At 39.5% G+C, this 24,605-nt stretch overlaps 2 protein-coding genes across 9 annotated transcripts; both read left to right on the top strand.

Moving 5' to 3' along the window:
- The first annotated feature begins 1,246 nt into the window (after positions 1–1,246).
- il4r.1 (interleukin 4 receptor, tandem duplicate 1) lies at positions 1,247–9,656 on the top strand. 4 transcript variants are annotated; one of them, XM_013135937.4, is made up of 10 exons: positions 1,247–1,376; positions 1,760–1,861; positions 6,004–6,124; positions 6,220–6,386; positions 6,503–6,648; positions 6,740–6,884; positions 6,981–7,074; positions 7,200–7,278; positions 7,390–7,469; positions 7,598–9,656. In XM_013135937.4, exons 2-10 carry the CDS (start codon positions 1,804–1,806, stop codon positions 8,616–8,618), a joined length of 1,911 nt encoding a protein of 636 aa, XP_012991391.3. In that variant the 5' UTR covers positions 1,247–1,376; positions 1,760–1,803; the 3' UTR covers positions 8,619–9,656. The 4 variants fall into 4 exon arrangements, with proteins under 4 accessions (XP_012991391.3, XP_012991390.3, XP_019906879.3 ...); XM_013135936.4 differs by having other exon boundaries at positions 6,217–6,386; XM_020051320.3 differs by lacking the exons at positions 1,247–1,376; positions 6,004–6,124 and having other exon boundaries at positions 1,776–1,861; positions 6,217–6,386.
- A 5,002-nt stretch (positions 9,657–14,658) lies between these two features.
- LOC114840419 lies at positions 14,659–21,574 on the top strand. 5 transcript variants are annotated; one of them, XM_029123781.2, is made up of 10 exons: positions 14,659–14,873; positions 15,258–15,359; positions 17,809–17,929; positions 18,025–18,191; positions 18,308–18,453; positions 18,545–18,689; positions 18,786–18,879; positions 19,002–19,080; positions 19,192–19,271; positions 19,400–21,574. In XM_029123781.2, the coding sequence occupies exons 1-10, from the start codon at positions 14,789–14,791 to the stop codon at positions 20,424–20,426; spliced, it is 2,046 nt and encodes a 681-aa protein (XP_028979614.2). In that variant the 5' UTR covers positions 14,659–14,788; the 3' UTR covers positions 20,427–21,574. The 5 variants fall into 5 exon arrangements, with proteins under 5 accessions (XP_028979614.2, XP_028979613.2, XP_028979615.2 ...); XM_029123780.2 differs by having other exon boundaries at positions 18,022–18,191; XM_029123782.2 differs by lacking the exon at positions 15,258–15,359 and having other exon boundaries at positions 14,660–14,873; positions 18,022–18,191.
- The last annotated feature ends 3,031 nt before the right edge of the window (positions 21,575–24,605 follow it).

Here is a 24,605-nt window from a genome sequence, read left to right as displayed (position 1 = left end):
CCCGAGTTGCAGTCTACAGATAACCTCCTCTAATTCACCAAACCACCAAATGATGGCTAATTTTATTTCCACACATTTGGTTGCCACTATTCTTGTTCATCTAGAAAATGTTGAATCATCTTTGAATTCCTTTGTAACCCAAGGAGAGGCTTCCTTTAAAAAAATATCTAACACACAATAATAATTCCAAAGAAATATGGCTCTACAGTCCAGGATTATGCTAGATACTCAGAACAAAAGCCCCAGAATCAAAAATTCCTTTAACTGTATATTAACTATGTAGGGCTATAAGGTTTCATTATAATTAATCCATTGTTTTTTGTGTCTTGACAAAACATGAATGAATCAGTTTTCTTGTACAAAATGGTTTGTAACAACTTTGTTGATAGAGGAACAAATTAAAAACCCGGATGGTAAGAAGAGTACATTGAGATTTTACATATGCCTTTGTTGAAGACGATTCCTGACAAGTTTTGATGGAACTAACTTTTCTGTCAGTATAGTTGCGGTTGAAGCTGGGGCACTTTGAGAGGCTTGCTCCATAGGCTTTCACTGGCCGACCACGTTTGCACCTTGAGTGAAGACCGGGTTTTTCAGATTTAGACATCCGGTGGGCTATCTGGGTCCCTGTTTGTCTGTGGACGTGCCTGGCTCTTTCCGCGAATCCCAGCGAAACGCATTACCTTTCTCCTAGCAGCAGGATATTATGCAGGCAGCACTAACTCCGATTTAGTTTTTCAGCAATATTGTTCAATTACAGGACTAATATCTTTAGTATTGGGAAGGAAAGTGAGATGTGGAGTCGTGCCTAAAATTACTACACATGAGTATGTTTTCTTTAGATTTCACTCTTTCAGGAATTCCGATTAGAGGAATTACTATTTTATCATTTTAATAAGGCAATTTGCATAAGCCAAATTCAGGTATACAGTCTTGCACATTTTATGCTTTAATATTGTGGTTTAAATTATTTCATTTTAAACCTATATAAATATTTTATTATTTGCTCTTTGCATTAATTAGAAAACCTATAAAAAATATCTTTACACTTTACGATCTTTAGAACGAATTATACAATGCAATATATTGACATTGGCGCCATTATTCTGAAAGTTTCCTCATTAAAATACGAAGGTGAAGTCATCGTTAGTGCAGCTGGCAGAACACTAGTGAGAAACGCTATGGGTAAACTACGCCCGGGTATGCCACGCCTTCGGACCTTATTGCTTTATAGTGTGAAGCGGAAGATTTTATCTGGAGACGTCATCAACGCAAGGACGGTATGGACTGCCTATTCAATGACTTTAATTAAACATAGGAAAATAAGGGACTACGTCTTCTCCGAATCCTATTGGGCTCTGGAACTGTAATTTCCAGTAAGTAATGACGAGTTTCTCTGTCGCAGCTTTTGTAAAGTGAAACTAACTACTGTTATCTCTTTAGATCGTTGATAAGTATTTATATAATTATTTTGTTTGTTATTTTAGTAAACGAATGACCACTTACAAGCCGTCTTTGTGCGGGCGAGTGGCGTATGTTAGAAATATCCGTGTCTTAAGCCAATGAAACTAGAGAAAAAGTAGAATATATTGGCAATTTTGTGGACACATTAAGCAAAGTCCTGTATTATATTGATTTCACTGGCCTGTACTGATATTGTTGTCGAAACTGGATAATCAAATATAGAATAGCCTAAAAACTAACACAAAACCTTTTTGGCATTTCAACTAACAGAAAACATTTCTCTCTCTGATTGCAGATTTTAATTACCCTATATGCTTTACTTTCGATTATTCGTCGAAAATGTATTTCTTATTTCTTATGATGCTCACAAACTCGGATACTGTGAATGCTGATGATGGTAAGCAGCCTTGCTATATCTTTGTGGGTAGATTTTAAGAGATTTTTGTATACTCTATATTGTGCCTTTCTGACAAATCCACAGAATGTACGCATGTTAGAACTTTTTGATAGATAGCCTGCTATAGGCAATAATGAAAGTCAGATTTTGTCCATTCACATCTAACCTAAACATCATTATTATTCCACAATACTGACGATGGATCAGCTCGTAGGCTATATTTATATATATTTGCTTACCCTATGCACTAAATCAAGATGGGCACATTGCGCACCTACAGCTAACATCATGAAATATATTTAGGTATATTCTAGACAATTAATATGAGTAATGTAAAATATATTTAATTACTGTGTATATGCACTGTGTGTGTGTGTGTGTGTGTGTGTGTGTGTGTGTGTGTGTGTGTGTGTGTGTGTGTGTGTGTGTGTGTGTGTGTGTGTGTATATATATATATAAATGAAGAGACCTATGCACCTTTTTCTTTCCTTTCCAAAAAAGTTGAAAAGGAAAGTTTGAGTGAGGAACAGAAGCGTTCAATTTGCAGTGGTCTCTTAATTTTAACCCTTCTGTTCCTCACTCAAATCCTTCCTTTTTGACTTTTTTGGAAAGGAAAGAAAAAGGTGCAGTAGTCTCCAATTATTTCCTGCATATAGCTCCAGGAAATAAATTGGATACCACTGCACCTTTTTTATATATATATATATATATATATATATATATATATATATATATATATATATATATATATATATAATTTTTATAGATATATATAATTTCATTTGATCCCACAAGACTTAGTTGACCAAGAATACCTAATGTTTGGGCAAAGGATCACACAGGTGCACACGGTTAAGTGTAACATAACATTACATACTGTGTATATGCACAGTGTGTATATATGTATATACACTCACCTAAAGGATTATTAGGAACACCTGTTCAATTTCTCATTAATGTAATTATCTAATCAACCAATCACATGGCAGTTGCTTCAATGCATTTAGGGGTGTGGTCCTGGTCAAGGCAATCTCTTGAACTCCAAACTGAATGTCAGAATGGGTAAGAAAGGAGATTTAAGCAATTTTGAGCGTGACATGGTTGTTGGTGCCAGACGGGCCGGTCTGAGTATTTCACAATCTGCTCAGTTACTGGGATTTTCAGGCACAACCATTTCTAGGGTTTACAAAGAATGGTGTGAAAAGGGAAAAACATCCAGTATGCGGCAGTCCTGTGGGCGAAAATGCCTTGTTGATGCTAGAGGTCAGAGGAGAATGGGCCGACTGATTCAAGCTGATAGAAGAGCAACTTTGACTGAAATAACCACTCGTTACAACCGAGGTATGCAGCAAAGCATTTGTGAAGCCACAACACGCACAAACTTGAGGCGGATGGGCTACAACAGCAGAAGACCTGACCGGGTACTACTCATCTCCACTACAAATAGGAAAAAGAGGCTACAATTTGCACGAGCTCACCAAAATTGGACAGTTGAAGACTGGAAGATTGTTGCCTGGTCTGATGAGTCTCGATTTCTGTTGAGACATTCAGATGGTAGAGTCAGAATTTGGCGTAAACAGAATGAGAACATGGATCCATCATGCCTTGTTACCACTGTGCAGGCTGGTGGTGGTGGTGTAATGGTGTGGGGGATGTTTTCTTGGCACACTTTAGGCCCCTTAGTGCCAATTGGGCATCGTTTAAATGCCACGGCCTTCCTGAGCATTTTTTCTGACCATGTCCATCCCTTTATGACCACCATGTACCCATCCTCTGATGGCTACCTCCAGCAGGATAATGCACCATGTCACAAAGCTCGAATAATTTCAAATTGGTTTCTTGAACATAAAAATGAGTTCACTGTACTAAAATGGCCCCCACAGTAACCAGATCTCAACCCAATAGAGCATCTTTGGGATGTGGTGGAATGGGAGCTTCGTGCCCTAGATGTGCCTCCCACAAATCTCCAGCAACTGCAAGATGCTGTCCTATCAATATGGGCCAACATTTCTAAAGAATACTTTCAGCACCTTGTTGAATCAATGCCACGTAGAATTAAGGCAGTTCTGAAGGCGAAAGGGGGTCAAACACAGTATTAGTATGGTGTTCCTAATAATCCTTTAGGTGAGTGTATATACAGGTGCTGGTCATAAAATTTGAATATAATCAAGAAGTTGATTTATGTCAGTAATTCCATTCAAAAAGTGAAACTTGTATAATGGATACATTCATTCCACACAGACTGATTTATTTCAAGTGTTTATTTCTTTTAATTTTGATGATTATAACTGACAACAAATGAAAAATCCAAAATCAGTATCTCAGAAAATTTGAATATTGTGAAAAGGTTCAATATTGAAGACACCTGGTGCCACATTCTAATCAGCTAATTAACCCAAAACACCTGCAAAGGCTTTTAAATGGTCTCTCAGTCTAGTTCTGTAGGCAACACAATCATGGGGAAGACTTCTGACTTGACAGCTGTCCAAAAGACGACCATTGACACCTTGCACAAGGAGGGCAAGACACACAAGGTCATAGCTAAAGAGGCTGGCTGTTCACAGAGCTCTGTGTCCAAGCACATTAATTGAGAGGTGAAGGGAAGGAAAAGATGTGGTAGAAAAAAGTGTACCAGCAATAGGGATAACCGCACCCTGGAGAGTATTGTGAAACAAAACCCATTAAAAAATGTGGGGGAGATTCACAAAGAGTGGACTGCAGCTGGAGTCAGTGCTTCAAGAACCACCACGCACAGACATATGCAAGACATGGGTTTCAGCTGTCGTATTCCTTGTGTCAAGCCACTCTTGAACAAGACACAGCGTCAGAAGCGTCTCGCCTGGGCTAAAGACAAATGGACTGGACTGCTGCTGAGTTATGTTCTCTGATTAAAGTACACTTTGCATTTCCTTTGGAAATTAAAGTCCCAGAGTCTGGAGGAAGAGAGGAGAGGCACAAAATCCACATTGCTTGAAGTCCAGTGTAAAGTTTCCACAGTCAGTAATGGTTTGGGGTGTCATGTCATCTGCTGGTGTTGGTCCACTGTGTTTTCTGAGGTCCAAGGTCAACGCAGCCATCTACCTGGAAGTTTTAGAGCACTTCATGCTTCCTGCTGCTGACCAACTTTATGGAGATTCAGATTTCATTTTCCAACAGGACTTGGCACCTGCACACAGTGCCAAAGCTACCAGTACCTGGTTTAAGGACCATGGTATCCCTGTTTTTAATTGGCCCGCAAACTCGCCTTACCATAACCCTATAGAAAATCTATGGGGTATTGTGAAGAGGAAGATGCGATATGCCAGACCCAACAATGCAGAAGAGCTGAAGGCCAATATCAGAGCAACCTGGGCTCATAACACCTGAGCAGTGCCACAGACTGATCGACTCCATGCCACGCCGCATTGCTGCAGTAATTCAGGCCAAAGGAGCCCCGACTAAGTATTGAGTGCTGTACATGCTCATGCTTTTCATGTTCATTATTTTCAGTTGGCCAACATTTCTAAAAATATTTTTTTTGTATTGGTCTTAAGTAATATTCTAATTTTCAGAGATACTGAATTTGGGATTTTCATTAGTTGTCAGTTATAATCATCACAATTAAAAGAAATAAACATTTGAAATATCAGTCTGTGTGTAATGAATGAATATAATATACACGTTTCACTTTTTGAATAGAATTACTGAAATAAATATTTTTGATGATATTCAGATTTTATGACCAGCACCTGTATATAGCCCATCTGGACATAGCCCATGTGTATTTATTAACCTGCAGGTCATCTGAACATCTGACCTGGCCTAAAGATGTAATGTGCTCTTTTAATGTTCACCTTGGACCGCCAGAAAAGTCCTGTCCACCCCTTAGAGTCCAACTCCTCTCTAGGTTTCTTCTTAGGTCCGACCCTGCAAGGGAGTAGGTGTTAATTCAACTACCATGCTGTTCTTATAGACTCACATTTGTTACAATTATGCTACCTGTAACTACACTCCTTCTGGGTGCAGAGCGATAACTTGTATATAGCATTTTATTGGGGAAGGGGATAAAGGTTTTCAAAGTTCAGAAATATGCCTTTAATCTCAGAATGCTGCCTAATCAAAAAATAACATAGTTGATAATTTTCTTGATTACTTTTTTGTAGCAATGAGTAATGGAAATCTTCAGTGCTTCAATGACTATGACAAAAGTATGGTTTGTCTTTTAACTACTGAGTCTAACTGTAGTGGATACAACTTGGAATTGATTTTGGATGAAAAGAAAATGTAAGTTTATAATTTTAAAATGTTTCTGTTGTTTATGTTTATCAATAGACAGCCATTTTAGCTTTCAACATTGCATTATTCTACCTTTTCAGCAGATGTAAAGAACTTTGTGCTTTTGAAGACAAGAAGAGTTCCAGTGTGGTTTCCAAATGTAGCTGCTCTATTAAGAACATGACCCTAATTATTGGGGAGGTGTTTATAGCAAATCTTTCACATTCTGGGAAGCAACTGACTTCTGGAAAAATCTATATCAAAGACAGCAGTAAGTTATTTACTGTACATTACATGTGCAGGTTCCTATTTGCAACTGAATTACTGTTACAAAGAATATTCATGTGCACCACCTTTTAATTGAGATTTTCAATGTTTCCCATACAGTAAAACCCAAAGCCCCCACCATCCAAGAAGTGATCATAACAGAAAATAAGAATATCTGGGTCAAATGGAAGACAAACTATAAGGATATACCCTCTAAAAATTTTATTGCCGAAATGAGCTACAGCAAGAAAGGACAAACTGATGGGGTAGGGTGATATGAGAAATATACAATATTACAGCATTCTACCGTTTCCTTTTCTATAACAAGATGTTTTCCCTCTGACCTTTTACCTACAGTTGTCCCTAAATATCTCATCAACTTCCCATGAAATACTTGGCAGTGACTTGGAACCAAACACCGTTTATGCTCTGAAGATCAGAACCTATTCCGACTTTAGTAACCGTTTCAGTGACTGGAGTGAAGACTTAGAATTTAATAGTCGTAAGTGATTAAAGAGCATGTACCATGGTACTCAGTTTATCAAACCTTATTCATGCTTTCACCATTTACCTTATTGTACTTTTTTCTGATTCACAGCTCCATCATCTCAAGGAGTGTTCAATGTTGTTATTGTTTTAATTTGCATTATTGTTGTGATCATCACAACTGCTCTGTTTTGGTGTGTTGTGAGGTAAGTTGTCTTCATAGGTGTGTAGATGACGCAATGTCACTGTTTTAAATGCTTGTATATCTTTATGTTCAATTCATCCTCATATTGGCACTACAGTATTTTGCATCCTGCTATTCTCTCCTCAGACTCAAAACCAAGTGGTGGGATAACATTCCTAAATGTTCAAACTCAGTGATTGGGCATATGGTTCCAGGAGTACCTAAGGTCTGTCTTAGACTCCTTAAAAGTCTGTTCAGCATCAAAACCTTGATTACATTCATATTTTAATAACATTTCATATGTGAACTTGCATTTTGTAATGTTTATCTACCACAGGTATTGGATGCTCCCAAACTTCTTATATCCCCCATCCATTTAGATTCTTCCGAAGTGGACCAAACAGAAGGAAAATCATGGTGAGCATGTAATGCAATAGCCTATATTGCAATATCTGCATTGCAATATGAAAATATATGTATGTTCAACTCATTAAAATAGTAAATAAGCTTTAATTCACTGCATATTGCTTTTTCTAAACCAACAGGAAAAAATCCTTTATGGAGGATGGCAGCAGTGGTGGACACCAGCAAGGCAGTTGCTCTGAGCTTGACTACTCTTCACTGGGTTATGCTCACGTAGACCCCACCAGTCCGGCCCTTAATAATGTGCAGATAATCAGTCTTTGTCAAGAGGCCCTGAGACAAGTCTTTCCCAACCTTGATAATTCCTATGGGAATTCCAAGAAGCCATTTGTCTTAGACCCTCCGGTAAATGCTGTCAGTTTAATGAAGGATTCTGGAGGCTCGTCTTGCTACAACAACTTGACCTACTCCAGCACAGCAGCCCCCAGCAGCTTCAAGGAGTCAGAACCAAGCAAGACCTTTCCATTTTCTACTCAGCCGTGCCATGTTGACATCTCACGCCATGCTCCACAAATGTGTCTTGGTACTGGTCAACCAGGCCTCCATTTGTCTACAAATGGCACACCTGCTTTGCTAACCGATTTTTCATATAAATTGTCTGACTGCTCTGATTCCAAGACCACCAGGTCAGCGGAAGACACCTGTCTGACCTTTGGCTCTGACGACAGCAATGTGTCTGCACCTCTCAGTCGTATCAGTGTTGTTACTAGAAATCAGCGCTTCAGTGAGGCGGTCTGCAAGGGTAGTGTGAGAGGGACTGATGCCACCATGGACATGCCACTGCTACCAACAGGCTTACAGGATGTGGACAGTGGAGAGACGCTGATTTATGATATGAATCCATGCTACCACAGCACTCAGGTCCCTGGATGTAGCCTAGCCCCAAGTGACGATAGTTATCAGGCTTTACAGAGCCTGGGGCCAAATAGCCTAGATCCAGTTATTGCAGGGCAGAGTGCGGATCAGGGCAGGCACGTCAACGTGTCTGAGGTCCCCCATACTTCTGCAGGGAACACTCCTCTACATTTCCTACCCAACTCCCAGGGAGGACAATGTCTGACACTTGGAAGTCCTTTTCTCACTGCTTTCTGTGCAGACCAAGCCATGCAAGTACAGTGTGATAGCTCTTATCATTGTCTGTGATGACTGTCTGTGATCATTGTTTGCACTTTTCCAATTTTACATCTTGGCGATTTGAGATTTCTTCATATTATCATAGATGATCTTTCAATATCATACAAAGAGTGAAAACTATTTAGGCATGACAATGTTGCAGTCTAAGCAATGTTCCACAGTTTGCATGTACAGTTTCTGTAAAATAGCATTTGTGTGAAAACCACAGTTTATGGTTGAACAAACATTGAGTGGATAAACTGACTTATGCCAGCTTTTGCCTTGTCTGTCTGACACATGTACAGGCACGCTGTTCAAATCTAGAATGAAAAAATGGGGTGTGTACTTTATTTGGAAGTACTGATGTATCAACATGTAGATTACATCTAAAGTACACTAGGTTGTCACACTAGTCTCTCTGGCCTTTCAATGTTCCTCCTTTTCCTACACTTTTAATGGCTTCCCAAAATACTCAGATAGTTTGAAAGCATCTGACATTTGTTTGGCTAAAGATTATAAACGGCACAACCCCCTGTAAATATGGAGGTTGAATTTCTGAAAACAAAATAGGCCTACTTCCTCATTGCTGTTCCTGTCTGGTAGTGAAACAATGTTGGTTTGTCATTAATTATGATGAAGACACAGTGGGGTGTTTCCCAGCGTTTCATTTCAGTGGGAAATGTCCCACTGTGTATTCATTAATAATAAGATATCATTGAAATTATGGAGGAATTCTAAACAGTTTTTTTATTACAGTATTGTTGCTATTTTATGACAGGTTGTTTATGAAAAAATGCCAAGTAAAGAGACACTAGAGGGAATTGTGAAAGGCCATTTTCACAGAGCCGTTCAGTAGGTCTGTTTAACTATATTAGAATGCTTTTACTGAGCAAGCATGCAGGACATACTTTAAATGCTTTGGGCAGGCTATCCAAGTTATGGAAATTACTTTTCACAGGTACCATTATTAAGAATAATGGCAGCCTAAAGGTTGATACTTGAAAATGTGAATTAGTTTAGTTATGCTGTCACTTTTCCATTTAAAAAATGCCACCAAAAAAAAAAAAATGTGGGAAAAAATACAAACACCCTTACACTTAAAAGCAAATGTGAAAATGTGGTCTATAATTTTGGTTCGGCAATATTAATTATTTAAGTACTATTGTCTAATTTTGTTCTTTATTAATGAATGAAAATACTAGTAAACTTACATTTACATAAAAACTTTTCTCAGTCTCCTCCAGTTTAAAATTTTAGGAGGAGATGAGGTCCTGGTCCACACTTGCGGAGTACCTGGTTTGGGGGGCCTGTTGCTGTCCCTGTCCTTGTCCACCTGGTCATACTTTTCACCTAGTCTAGAATCAAATAGACTCTGGATTTAGCACAGAGAAATGTGTTTATTATTCCAATTGGACTCTTAATATCTCACCCGGCACAGCCAGAAGAGGACTGGTCACCCCTCTGAGCCTGGGTCCTCTCTAGGTTTCTTCCTAAAATTCGGCCTTCTTAGGGAGTTTTTCCTAGCCACTGAAATCCAACACTACTGTTGTTTGCTCCTTGAGGTTTAAGGCCGGGTGTCTCTGTAAAGCACTTTGTGACAACTGCTGTTATAAAAAGGGCTTCATAAATAAATTTGATTGATTGATAAAAATGGTTCTGCTGTTTTGATTAGTTGTTTAAAATGTTAATGTATTTTAGAAGCTTAGAAATGATTAGTTATTAAAGACCAATTTATGGGTATTTATACATTTGGCCGCATCTGTTAGCACTTCTTGATATGTTTTAAACTTCAGTCCATTTAGTATTACAAAAAACAACTGAGCAGTCATAGATGCATTTGCATAACCTCATGACATATATCACATATCCTTGTTTTGGTGTGTAGTGAAGGAAGTTGTGCAATTGACTTAGTGCAAAGGAGGAACATGCTAGGCTTATGATAGCATATGATGCAGTCAATACAGGATAACCTGTGAAGTACTGTAGCAACCTTTGGCTGCTCGTTCACTTCTCTGATTTATGGACACCACTTTTGAATCTGGCTTGGACAACAAAATTAAAATGAAAGTTTCATGGCATCTTCTGTCCAGTGATCAACATGAAAATGTCCTTGTTGGAGGGATTATATATACAGTATCTCACAAAAGTGAGTACATCCCTCACATTTTTGTAAATATTTGAGTATATCTTTTCATGTGATAACACTGAAGAAATGACACTTTGCTACAATGTAAAGTAGTGAGTGTACAGCTTGTATAACAGTGTACATGTGCTGTCCCCTCAAAATAATTCAACACTCAGCCATAAATGTCTAAACTGCTGGCAACAAAAGTGAGTACACCCCTGAGTGAAAATGTCCAAATTGGGGAAAGGTTGAGGAAAGGTTGCAACGCAGGATAGTCCTGATGGTGGATAAGCAGCCCCAAACAAGTTCCAAAGAAATTCAAGCTGTCCTGCAGGCTCAGGTTGCATCAGTGTCAGTTCAAACTATCCGTCGACATTTGAATGGAATGAAACGCTATGGCAGGAGACCCAGGAGGACCCCACTGCTGACACAGAGACATAAAAAAGCAAGACTACAGTTTGCCAAAATGTACTTGAGTAAGCCAAAATCCTTCTGGGAAAACGTCTTGTGGACAGATGAGACCAAGATAGAGCTTTTTGGTAAAGCATATCATTCTACTGTTTCCCGAAAACGGAATGAGGCCTACAAAGAAAGGAACACAGTACCTACAGTCAAATATGGTGGAGGTTCAAAGATGTTTTGGGGTTGTTTTGCTGCCTCTGGCACTGGGTGCCTTGACTGTGTGCAAGGCATCATGAAATCTGAGGATTACAAAGGATTTTGGGTCGCAATGTAGGGCCCAGTGTCAAAAAGATGGGTTTGCGTCCGAGATTGTGGGTCTTCCAGCAGGACAATGACCCCAAACATACTTCAAAAAGCACACAGAAATGGATGGCAACAAAGCGCTGGAGAGTTCTGAAGTGGCCAGCAATGAGTCCAGATCTAAATGCCATTAGAATTGCTGTTGGGAAAAGGCGCCCTTCCAATATGAGAGACCTGGAGCAGTTTGCAAAGGAAGAGTGGTCCAAAATTCCGGGTGTATGAAGTTCATTGATGGTTATAGGAAGTGATTGATTTCAGTAATTTTCTCCAAAGGCTGTGCAACCAAATATTAAGGTAAGGGTGCCAATGATTTCGTCCAGCCCATTTTTTGAGTTTTATGTGCAATTATGTCCAATTTATATATATATATATATATACCCCGTTCAAAAAATTGGGGTCACTTAGAAATGTCCTTGTTTTTCATAAAAATATGAATGAGTTCGAAAAGGAAATGTAGCAAGAGGTTAGAAATAATTATTTTTAATTGAAATATTGTCCTATTCTTTCGCCAAATAATCCTCCATTTGCAGTACTTACAGCCTTGTAGACCTTTGGCATTCTAGGTGTCAATTTGTGAAGGCAATCTGATGCTCATTGAATCACCTCCCATAACTTGAATTGCCTTGATGGGAACTTCTTATGTACCATACAGTCAAGTTGCTCCCACAACAGCTCATCAGGGTTGAGATCCAGTGACTGTTTTGGCCATTCCATTATAGACAGAATACCAACCGACTACTTCTTCCCTAAGTAGTTCTTGCATAGTTTGGAGCTGTGCTTTTGGTTTTTGTCCTGTTGTAGGAGGAAATTTGCTCCAATCATGCACTGTCCACAGGGTCCAGCATGGCGTTGCAAAATGAGTGAAATCCTTCCTTCAAGATCCCTTTTACCCTGTACCATTCTGCCAATTTTCCACCACCAAAGCACCCCCTGATCATCACATTACCTCCACCATGCTTGACAGATGCTGTCAAGCACTCCTCCAGCATATTTTTATTTGGTCTGTGTCTGACGAATGTTCTTTGTGATCGGAATACCTCAAACTGAAATATGTCCATAGCACTTTTTTTCCAATCTTTCAGTCTAATATTTGTTCTTTTGCCCATCTTAATCTTTTGTTTCCATTGGCCAGTCTGAGATATGTATTTTTCTTGCCAACTCTGCCTTGAAGAACAGCATCCTGGGAGTCGCCTCTTCACTGCCGATGTTGAGACTGATATTTTGTGGGTGCTATTTAATGAAGCTGTCAGTTGAGGACCTGTGAGGTGTCTTTTTCTCAAACTAGACACTAATGTACGGTATTTGTCCTCTTGCCCAGTTGTGCACCGAGGCCTCCCAGTCCTATTTCTATTCTGGTTTGAGCAAGTTTTCGCTGTTCTGTGAAGGGAGTAGTACGCAGCGTTCTACCAGATTTTCGGTTTCTTGGCAATTTCTTGTGCATAGAATAGTTATTATTTCTCAGAACAAGAATAGACTGATGAGTTTCAGAAGAACGTTCTTTGTTTCTGGCCATTTTGAGCCTGTAATCGAGTATCCAATCCTCCAGATATTCAACTGGTCTAAGGAAGACCAGTTTATTGCTTCCTTAATCAGCACAGCAATTGGCAGGTGACCTAACATAATTGCAAAAGGGTTTTCTAATGATCAGTTAGCCTTTTTAAAATGAAAATGTTGGATTAGCAAACACAACATCCTATTGGAACACAGGATTGATAATTGCTGATAATGGGTCTCTGTGCACCTACGTAGATATTCCATAAAAAATTTGCCATTTCCAGCTACAATAATCCTTTTCAACATTAACAATGTCTACACTGTATTTCCGATCAATTTGATGTTATTTTAATAGATAAAATTAGCTTTTCTTTCAAGAATGAGGACATTTCTAAGTGTTTAATCACTTTAATGGACTATGTAAGAGTAAAATCCATTTAATCAGAATCACAGAGGGTTTTATTGCCAATTAAGTTTCACAACAAACAATGAATTTTTTCTGGACATTGGTGCAACAATCAATACAATACAAAATGATTAAGGGAAGTATAAACAAATAAAAACACCTGGAAAAATGTGTGGACTGTGCATTAATAAAGTACTAAAAATAACAGAATCCAGTTAAAGGTTGCTTATTTATGTGGGGAGGGGTGATAGATTTATCCAGTTGAGGATTGTGTGTGTATGTGGGAGAGGGTGATAGATTTGTCCGTTCAGGGTTGTGTGTGTATGCTGGGAGTGGGCTATAGTCAATTTGGTTCCAGGGGCATGTTCATGAGGCCTTCTGTTGTAAGAAAGAAACTTCTTGTGGTATGAGGTTTTGGTCCTGATAGACCTCAGCCTTCTGCCAGACGGGATATCACTGAATAGTCCATTTCCAGGATAAGTGGGATCAGCCCCAATCTTTGCCGCTCTCCTCTGTGTCCTGGAGGTGTGTAGGTCATGTAGAGAAGGCCTATTTCAGGCAATCACTCTCTCTGCAGAGCAGATGTTAAGTTGCAGCCTGCCCTTGTCTTTGGCAGTGGCTGCAGTGTACCAGGCAGTGATTGAGGAGGTCAGGATGGACTCTAAAATGACAGTGTAGAAATGCACTCTGTAAGAAGCATCTCAAGGTCCTGGAGTGGCCTAGCCAGTCTCCAGACCTGAACCCATTAGAAAATCTTTGGAGGGAGCAGAAAGTCATATTGCCCAGCAACAGCCCTGAAACCTGAAGGATCTGGAGAAGGTCTGTTTGGAGGAGTGGCCCAAAATCCCTGCTGCAGTGAGTGCAAACCTGGTCAAGAACTACAGGAAACGTATGATCTCTGTAATTGCAAACAAAGGTTTCTGTACCAAATATTAATTTCTGCTTTTCTGATGTATCAAATACTTATGTCATGCAATAAAATGCAAATTAATTACTTAAAAACATACAATGTGATGACTTCTACATGCTTTGTAAGTGGGAAAACCTGCAAAATCATCAATGTATCAAATACTTGTTCTCCCCACTGTAGACTACTAGCTCAAAGACAAATGCCAACAAGTTCCAAAAAAATATTAAAAACGTATTAAAAATATCTTAACACTTGACCATCTTTAGAACGAATTATACCCGATGCAATATATTGACATTGGCACCATTATTCTGAAGGTTTCCTCATTAAAATACGAAGGTGAAGTCATCGTTAGTGCTACTGGCAGAACACTAGTGAGAAACGCTATGGGTAAACTACGCCCGGGTATGCCACCCATTCTGACCTTATTGCTTTATAGTGTGAAGCGGAAGATTTTATCTGGAGTCGTCATCAATGCAAGGACGCTATAGACTGCTTATGCAATGACTTTCATTAAACATGAGAAAATAAGGAACTACGTCTTCTCCGAATCCTATTGGGCACTGGAACTAACCATGGAACTAACCAGTAAGTAATGACGAGTTTGTCTGTCGCAGCTTTTGTAAAGTGAAAATAACTACTGTTATCTCTTTAGATCGTAGATAAGTATTAATATAATTATTTTGTTTGTTATTTTAGTAAACCGAATGACCCACTTACAAGCCGTCTTTGTGCGGGCGAGTGGCGTATGTTAGAAATATTCGTGTCTTAAGCCAATTAAACTAGAGAAAATGTTGAATATATTGGCAATTTTGTGGACACATTAAGCAAAGTCCTGTATTATATTGATTTCACTGGCCTGTACTGATATTGTTGTCGAAACTGGACCATCAAATATAGAATAGCCTAAAAACTAGCACAAAACCTTTTGGGCATTTCAACTAACAGAAAAACATTTCTCTCTGATTGCAGATTGTAATTACCCTATATGCTTTACTTTCGATTATTGGTCGAAAATGTATTTCATATTTCTTGTGATGCTCACAAACTTGGGTACTTTGAATGCTGATGATGGTAAGCAGCCTTGCTATATCTTTGTGGGTAGATTTTAAGGAATTTTTGTATACTCTATATTGTGCCTTTCCGACAAATCCACAGAATGTACGCAATAGATAGCCTGCTATAGGCAATAATGAAAGTCAACTTTTGTCGATTCACATCTAACCTTAACATCATTATTATTCCACAATACTGACTATGGATCAGCTCGTAAGCTATATTTATGTATTTGCTTACCCTATGCACTAAATCAAGATGGGCATATTGCGCACTTACAGCTAACATCATGAAATATATTGAGGTGTATATTCTAGATAATTAATGAGTAATGTGAAATATATTTAATCACTGTGTATATGTCTGTGTGTGTATATATGTAAAAAAAAGTTGAAAAGGAAAGTTTGAGTGAGGAACAGAAGCGTTCAGTTTGCAGTTGTCTCTTAATTTTAACCCTTCTGTTCCTCACTTAAAACCTTCCTTTTCGACATTTTTGGAAAGGAAAGAAAAAGGTGCAGTGGTTTCCAATTTCTTTCCTGGATATAGCTCCAGGAAATAATTGGAGACCACTGCCGCTTTTATATATCAAATTTTTATGTATCAAATTTTATTTGATCCCACAAGACTTAGTTGACCAAGAATACCTAATGTTTGGGCAAAGGATCACACAGGTGCACACGGTTAAGTGTAACATAACATTACATACTGTGTATATGCACAGTGTGTATATATGTATATACACTCACCTAAAGGATTATTAGGAACATCTGTTCAATTTCTCATTAATGCAATTATCTAATCAACCAATCACATGGCAGTTGCTTCAATGAATTTAGGGGTGTGGTCCTGGTCAAGACAATCTCCTGAACTCCAAACTGAATATCAGAATGGGAAAGAAAGGTGATTTAAGCAATTTTGAGCGTGGCATGGTTGTTGGTGCCAGACGGGCCGGTCTGAGTATTTCACAATCTGCTCAGTTACTGGGATTTTCACGCACAACCATTTGTAGGGTTTACAAAGAATGGTGTGAAAAGGGAAAAACATCCAGTATGCGGCAGTCCTGTGGGCGAAAATGCCTTGTTGATGCTAGAGGTCAGAGTAGAATGGGCTGACTGATTCAAGCTGACAGAAGAACAGCTTTGACTGAAATTACCACTCGTTACAACCGAGGTATGCAGCAAAGCATTTGTGAAGCCAAAACACGCACAACCTTGAAGCGGATGGGCTACAACAGCAGAAGACCCCACCGGGTACCACTCATCTCCACTACAAATAGGAAAAAGAGGCTACAATTTGCACGAGCTCACCAAAATTGGACAGTTGAAGACTGGAAGAATGTTGCCTGGTCTGATGAGTCTCGATTTCTGTTGAGACATTCAGATGGTAAAGTCAGAATTAAACAGAATGCGTAAACAGAATGAGAACATGGATCCATCATGCCTTGTTACAACTGTGCAGGCTGGTGGTGGTGGTGTAATGGTGTGGGGGATGTTTTCTTGGCACACTTTAGGCCCCTTAGTGCCAATTGGGCATCGTTTAAATGCCACGGCCTACCTGAGCATTGTTTCTGACCATGTCCATCCCTTTATGACCACCATGTACCCATCCTCTGATGGCTACTTCTAGCAGGATAATGCACCATGTCACAAAGCTAAAATCATTTCAAATTGGTTTCTTGAACATGACAATGAGTTCACTGTACTGAAATGGCCCCCACAGTAACCAGATCTCAACCCAATAGAGCATCTTTGGTGGAACGGGAGCTTCGTGCCCTGGATCGTGCATCCCACAAATGTCCATCAACTGCAAGATGCTATCCTATCAATATGGGCCAACATTTCTAAAGAATGCTTTCAGCACCTTGTTGAATCAATGCCACGTAGAATTAAGGCAGTTCTGAAGGCGAAAGAGGGTCAAACACAGTATTAGTATGGTGTTCCTAATAATCCTTTAGGTGAGTGTGTATATATAGCCCATCTGGACATAGCCCATGTGTATTTATTAACCTGCAGGCCATCTGAACATCTGACGTGGCCTAAAGATGTAATGTACTCTTAATATTCACCTTGGACCGCAAGAAAAGACCTGTCCACCACTTAGAGTCCAACTCCTCTCTAGGTTTCTTCTTTCTTCTCTTTCTTCTTAACTACCACACTGTACTAATAGACTTACATTTGTTGCAATTATGCTACCTGTAACTACACTCCTTCTAGATGCAGAGAGATAACTTGTATATTTTAAATATTTTGAAATCCAACACTACTGTTGTTTGCTCCTTGGGGTTTAAGACAGGGTGTCTCTGTCTTTATAAATACATTTGATTGATTTAAATACATTTGATTGATATAGCATTTTATTGAGGAAGGGGATAAAGGTTGTCAAAGTTCAGAAATATGCCTTTAATCTCAGAATGCTGCCTAATCAAAAAATAACATAGTTGATAATTTTCTTGATTACTTTTTTGTAGCAATGAGTAATGGAAATCTTCAGTGCTTCAATGACTATGACAAAAGTATGGTTTGTCTTTTAACTACTGAGTCTAACTGTAGTGGATACAACTTGGAATTGATTTTGGATGAAAAGAAAATGTAAGTTTATAATTTTAAAATGTTTCTGTTGTTTATGTTTATCAATAGACAGCCATTTTAGCTTTCAACATTGCATTATTCTACCTTTTCAGCAGATTTAAAGAACTTTGTGCTTTTGAAGACAAGGAGAGTTCCAGTGTTGTTTCCAAATGTAGCTGCTCTATTAAGAACATGACCCTAATTATTGGGGAGGTTTTTATAGCAAATCTTTCACATTCTGGGAAGCAACTGACTTCTGGAAAAATCTATATCAAAGACAGCAGTAAGTTATTTACTGTACATTACATGTGCAGGTTCCTACTTGCAACTGAATTACTGTTACAAAGAATATTAATGTGCACCACCTTTTAATTGAGATTTTCAATGTTTCCCATACAGTAAAACCCAAAGCCCCCACCATCCAAGAAGTGATCATAACAGAAAATAAGAATATCTGGGTCAAATGGAAGACAAACTATAAGGATATACCCTCTAAAAATTTTATTGCCGAAATGAGCTACAGCAAGAAAGGACAAACTGATGGGGTAGGGTGATATGAGAAATATACAATATTACAGCATTCTACCGTTTCCTTTTCTATAACAAGATGTTTTCCCTCTGACCTTTTACCTACAGTTGTCCCTAAATATCTCATCAACTTCCCATGAAATACTTGGCAGTGACTTGGAACCAAACACCGTTTATGCTCTGAAGATCAGAACCTATTCCGACTTTAGTAACCGTTTCAGTGACTGGAGTGAAGACTTAGAATTTAATAGTCGTAAGTGATTAAAGAGCATGTACCATGGTACTCAGTTTATCAAACCTTATTCATGCTTTCACCATTTACCTTATTGTACTTTTTTCTGATTCACAGCTCCATCATCTCAAGGAGTGTTCAATGTTGTTATTGTTTTAATTTGCATTATTGTTGTGATCATCACAACTGCTCTGTTTTGGTGTGTTGTGAGGTAAGTTGTCTTCACAGGTGTGTAGAGGACGCAATGTCACTGTTTTAAATGCTTGTATTTTTTTATGTTCAATTCATCATATTGGCACTACAGTATTTTGCATCCTTCTATTCTCTCCTCAGACTCAAAGCCAAGTGGTGGGATAACATTCCTAAATGTTCAAACTCAGTGATTGGACATATGGTTCCAGGAGTACCTAAGGTCTGTCTTTGTCTACATAAAAGTCTGTTCAGCATCAAAACCTTGATTACATTCATATTTTAATAACATTTCATATGTGAACTTGCATTTTGTAATGTTTATCTACCACAGGTATTGGATGCTCCCAAACTTCTTATATCCCCCATCCATTTAGATTCTTCCGAAGTGGACCAAACAGAAGGAAAATCATGGTGAGCATGTAATGCAATAGCCTATATTGCAATACCTACATAGCAATATGAAAATATATTGATGTTCAACTCATTAAAATAGTAAATAAGCTTTAATTCACTGCATATTGCTTTTTTTAAACCAACAGGACAAAATCCTTTATGGAGGATGGCAGCAGTGGTGGACACCAGCAAGGCAGTTGCTCTGAGCTTGACTCCTCTTCACTGGGTTATGCTCACGTAGACCCCACCAGTCCGGCCCTTAATAATGTGCAGATAATCAGTCTTTGTCAAGAGGCCCTGAGACAAGTCTTTCCCAACCTTGATAATTCCTATGGGAATTCCAAGAAGCCATTTGTCTTAGACCCTCCGGTAAATGCTGTCAGTTTAATGAAGGATTCTGGAGGCTCGTCTTGCTACAACAACTTGACCTACTCCAGCACAGCAGCCCCCAGCAGCCTCGAGGAGTCAGAACCAAGCAAGACCTTTCCATTTTCTACTCAGCCGTGCCATGTTGACATCTCACACCATGCTCCACAAATGTGTCTTGGTACTGGTCAACCAGGCCTCCATTTGTCTACAAATGGCACACCTGCTTTGCTAACCGACTTTTCATATAAATTGTCTGACTGCTCCGATGTTGATTCCAAGACCACCAGGTCAGCGGAAGACACCTGTCTGACCTTTGGCTCTGACGACAGCAATGTGTCTGCACCTCTCAGTCGTATCAGTGTTGTTACTAGAAATCAGCGCTTCAGTGAGGCGGTCTGCAAGGGTAGTGTGAGAGGGACTGATGCCACCATGGACATGCCACTGCTACCAACAGGCTTACAGGATGTGGACAGTGGAGAGACGCTGATTTATGATATGAATCCATGCTACCACAGCACTCAGGTCCCTGGATGTAGCCTTGCCCCAAGTGATGATAGTTATCAGGCTTTACAGAGCCTGGGGCCAAATAGCCTAGATCCAGTTATTGCAGGGCAGAGTGCGGATCAGGGCAGGCACGTCAACATGTCTGAGGTCCCCCATACTTCTGCAGGGAACACTCCTCTACATTTCCTACCCAACTCCCAGGGAGGACAATGTCTGACACTTGGAAGTCCTTTTCTCACTGCTTTCTGTACAGACCAAGCCATGCAAGTACAGTGTGATAGCTCTTATCATTGTCTGTGATGACTGTCTGTGATCATTGTTTGCACTTTTCCAATTTTACATCTTGGCGATTTGAGATTTCTTCATATTATCATAGATCTTTCAATACCATACAAAGAGTGAAAACTATTTAGGCATGACAATGTTGCAGTCTAAGCAATGTTCCACAGTCTGCATGTACAGTTTCTGTAAAATAGCATTTGTGTGAAAACCACAGTTTATGGTTGAAGAAACACTGAGTGGATAAACAGACTTATGCTACCTTTTGCCTTGTCTGTCTGACACATGTACAGGCACGCTGTTCATACCTAGAATGAAAAAATTGGGTGTGTACTTTATTTGGAAGTACTGATGTATCAACATGTAGATTACATCTAAAGTACACAAGGTTGTCACACCAGTCTCTCTGGCCTTTCAATGTTCCTCCTTTTCCTACTCTTCTAATGGCTTCCCAAAATACTCAGATAGTTTGAAAGCATCTGACATTTGATTGGCTAAAAATTATACGGCACAACCCCCATGCAAATATGGAGGTTGAATTTCTGAAAACAAAATAGGCCTACTTCCTCATTGCTGTTCCTTGGAAGGATTACAAAACAGCTATGGTGGAAATCCACAGCCACCAAGTAGTGCCATTTTCACCCAAGTTTTAGATATGAAGTTAAAGGTTTTGTAGTGTTTGTTACAATCACTTCATTTTTGAAAAGTGTTCCTGACTGGTAGTGACACAATGTTGGTTTGTCATTAATTATGATGAAGACACAGTGGGGTGTTTCCCAGTGTTTCATTTCAGTGGGAAATGTCCCACTGTGTATTCATTAATAATAAGATATATCGTTGAAATTATGGAGGAATTCTAAACAGTTTTTTATTACAGTATTGTTGCTATTTTATGACAGGTTGTTTATGAAAAAATGCCAAGTAAAGAGACACTAGAGGGAATTGTGAAAGGCCATTTAAACAGAGCCGTTCAGTAGGTCTGTTTAACTATCTTAGAATGCTTTTACTGAGCAAGCATGCAGGACATACTTTAAATGCTTTGGGCAGGCTATCCAAGTTATGGAAATTACTTTTCACAGGTACCATTATTAAGAATAATGGCAGCCTAAAGGTTGATACTTGAAAATGTGAATTAGTTTAGTTATGCTGTCACTTTTCCATTTAAAAAATGCCACAAAAAATAAAAGATGTGGGAAAAAATACAAACACCCTTACACTTAAAAGCAAATGTGAAAATGTGGTCTATAATTTTGGTTCTACAATAATAATTATTTAAGTACTATTGTCTAATTTTGTTCTTTAATACTGAATGAAAATGCTAGTAAACTTACATTTACATAAAAATGGTTCTGCTGTTTTGATTAGTTGTTTAAAATGTTAATGTATTTTAGAAGCTTAGAAATTGAGTTATTAAAGACCAGTTTAAGGGAATTTATAGATTTGGCCGCATCTGTAAGCGCTTCTTGATATGTGTTAAACTTCAGTCCATTTAGTATTACAAAAAACAACAGAGCAGTCATAGATGCATTTGCATAACTTAATGACATATCACATATCCTTGTTTTGGTGTGTAGTGAAGGAAGTTGTGCAATTGACTTAGGAAATAGTGCAAAGGAGGAACATGCTAGGTTTATGATAATGCAGTCAATATAGGATAACCTGTGAAGTACTGTAGAACCTTAGGTGCCCTCATTGCTCTTCAAGGCTGCTTGTTCACTTGTGCAGGTGCTAGTCATAAAATTTGAATATCATCAAAAAGTCTATTTATTTCAGTAATTCCATTCATGTGGATCACCACATTGGTCCTGACAGACCTCAGCCTTCTGCCAGATGGGATATCACTGAATAGTCCATTTCCAGGATGAGTGGGATCAGCCCCAATCTTTGCCGCTCTCCTCTGTGTCCTGGAGGTGTGTAGGTCATGTAGAGAAGGCCTATTTCAGGCAATCACTCTCTCTGCAGAGCAGATGTTAAGTAGCAGCCTGCCCTAGCAGTGGCTGCAGTGTACCAGACAGTGATTGAGGAGGTCAGGATGGACTTAAGATGGCAGTGTAGAAACGCACTGTCATAGTTGGCAGGTTGAACTTTTTCAACTGTTGCGGGAAGTACATCATCTGCTGTGCTTTCTTTGCAAGCGAGGTGGTGTTCAGCTCCATTTGAGGTCCTGGGTGTTGGTCATGCCCAGAAAGCGAAAGGCCTCTACAAAGTTGACTGGGGAGCCACCCATGGCAATGGGTGGGGTGGTAGGGTTGAGCTCCAAGTTCTGATTGGCAGACTCGTCCCCATCAGAAATAAGTCTGATGAGGGTGGTGTCATCTGCAAACTTCAGGAGCTTGACAGAGTGGTGACTGGAGGTGCAGCTGTTGGTGTACATGGAAAAGAGTAGGAGGGACATTACACAACCTTGTGGGAAGCCGGTGGTGATGGTCAGGGCAGGTCGGACAGGTGCTTCCTCAGCCTCATGTGCTGCTTCCTGTTGGACAGGAAGGCTGTAATCCACATACATGTGGACTCGGGCACTCCCAGTTGAAAGTGGAACTGAAGCCCACAAACAGGATTTTGGCGTAGGTTCCAGGGGAGTCTAGATGCTAGAGGAAGAAGTGAAGAACCATGTCGACCGCATCATCCCCAGACCTGCTGGCCGGTGGTGGTCTTTAGGTGGACAGTACAAGACACTCAAATGATTTCATGGCCACAGAGTCTGTAGTCGGGTCTTTAGTCATTTAGTTCTGCGATCATTGGTTTCTTGGGGACTGGGATTACGAACAAGCCCGGATGCAGCATGTCTCCAAGTGAGGTGTTGAAGATGCTCGTAAACACAGCAGAAATCTGATCTGCACAGTGCTTGTTCCTTTCAGCGGTCTACACTTTTGCAAGCGTTAAGATAAGACAAATAAGACACCTTTAGCAATACGTATGACATAGTTGCAGTGCCGTGTAGCACCAGTAAGGACATGTAGCACCAGTAAGGACATGTAGCACCAGTAAGGACATGTGGCACCAGTAAGGACATGTAGCACCAGTAAGGACATGTAGCACCAGTAAGGACATGTAGCACCAGTAAGGACGTGTGGCACCAGTAAGGACGTGTGGCACCAGTAAGGACGTGCAGCACCAGTAAGGACATGTGGCACCAGTAAGGACATGTGGCACCAGTAAGGACATGTGGCACCAGTAAGGACATGTAGCACCAGTAAGGACATGTAGCACCAGTAAGGACATGTAGCACCAGTAAGGACATGTGGCACCAGTAAGGACGTGTAGCACCAGTAAGGACGTGTGGCACCAGTAAGGACATGTGGCACCAGTAAGGACATGTGGCACCAGTAAGGACATGTGGCACCAGTAAGGACATGTGGCACCAGTAAGGACATGTAGCACCAGTAAGGACATGTAGCACCAGTAAGGACATGTAGCACCAGTAAGGACATGCAATAGAAAACCACACAAGAGTGCATTATCACGAGGATGTAAATTTGTCTTTGTTCAGACTGTGTTTACCCCCAAGAAAAGGAGAACAGCAACAATATGAGCTACCTTAAAGTCTTTAGAAAGGAATAGGAATTAATTTAGATTTTATTATCCATGTTTCGGTTTCCTTTTTTCTAGTCAAAATGCAGACCTGCGTACTTTCTGTAAAAGGTACAATACTGGAATCTTAGCACCATCGTCTGGATATAACGCATATCGCATGACATTGTCCCACAGAATAACCATTATTGTTTCAAGTTCAACTGCACTGTGATTAGTCTGAATTTTTTTAATGTTAAATGATTGTTGCCATGGAACTCTTTGTTCCTTAAATATAGATTAATAATATCAACAACAAAAAAGCTGAGACTTAACTACTTACTACACAGTTATTGTATTATTTCCTAACATTACTGGATAGTCCTTGCAAATATTATGGTGGTTCCAATTTAAGTGTAATTGTCTCCTGAAAACACCATGCATTTAGATTTTTCTGGATGAAATGAAAGCACTTTAGCCAAACACTAGATGTGGTTTTGGGCACTGCAAATTAGAATGCATAAACAAAATAAATATGTGGAAGTTATGGTTGTTGTTTTTTTTTGCTTCTATTGATCCTGAGTCTCTGGCATCTTGAACTCTCTGGCACCAGGACATATTATTCAAAAGCATGGATATCTATGCCAGGAAGCTTTGATTTGGCTGCAAGTGGCTCTTCATGAAAATGAA

The sequence above is a fragment of the Esox lucius genome, chromosome 11, assembly GCF_011004845.1.
Source record: "Esox lucius isolate fEsoLuc1 chromosome 11, fEsoLuc1.pri, whole genome shotgun sequence".
Taxonomy (NCBI): Eukaryota; Metazoa; Chordata; class Actinopteri; order Esociformes; family Esocidae; genus Esox; species Esox lucius.
The sequence above is the reverse complement of the archived record's forward strand: the minus strand, read 5'-3'. Positions and strand labels throughout refer to the sequence as shown.

What these genes read in the sequence shown, in the direction of transcription:
- il4r.1 (XM_013135936.4), top strand. Translation starts at nt 1,804, where the DNA reads ATGTATTTCTTATTTCTTATGATGCTCACAAACTCGGATACTGTGAAT. An exon ending in AGAAAGGACAAACTGATGGG is followed by an intron (nt 6,649 to 6,739) that starts GTAGGGTGATAT and finishes TTTTACCTACAG; the next exon opens with TTGTCCCTAAATATCTCATC. An exon ending in AGACTTAGAATTTAATAGTC is followed by an intron (nt 6,885 to 6,980) that starts GTAAGTGATTAA and finishes TCTGATTCACAG; the next exon opens with CTCCATCATCTCAAGGAGTG.
- LOC114840419 (XM_029123780.2), top strand. Translation starts at nt 14,789, where the DNA reads ATGACTTTCATTAAACATGAGAAAATAAGGAACTACGTCTTCTCCGAA. An exon ending in AATCTATATCAAAGACAGCA is followed by an intron (nt 18,192 to 18,307) that starts GTAAGTTATTTA and finishes TTTCCCATACAG; the next exon opens with TAAAACCCAAAGCCCCCACC. An exon ending in TGGTTCCAGGAGTACCTAAG is followed by an intron (nt 19,081 to 19,191) that starts GTCTGTCTTTGT and finishes TATCTACCACAG; the next exon opens with GTATTGGATGCTCCCAAACT.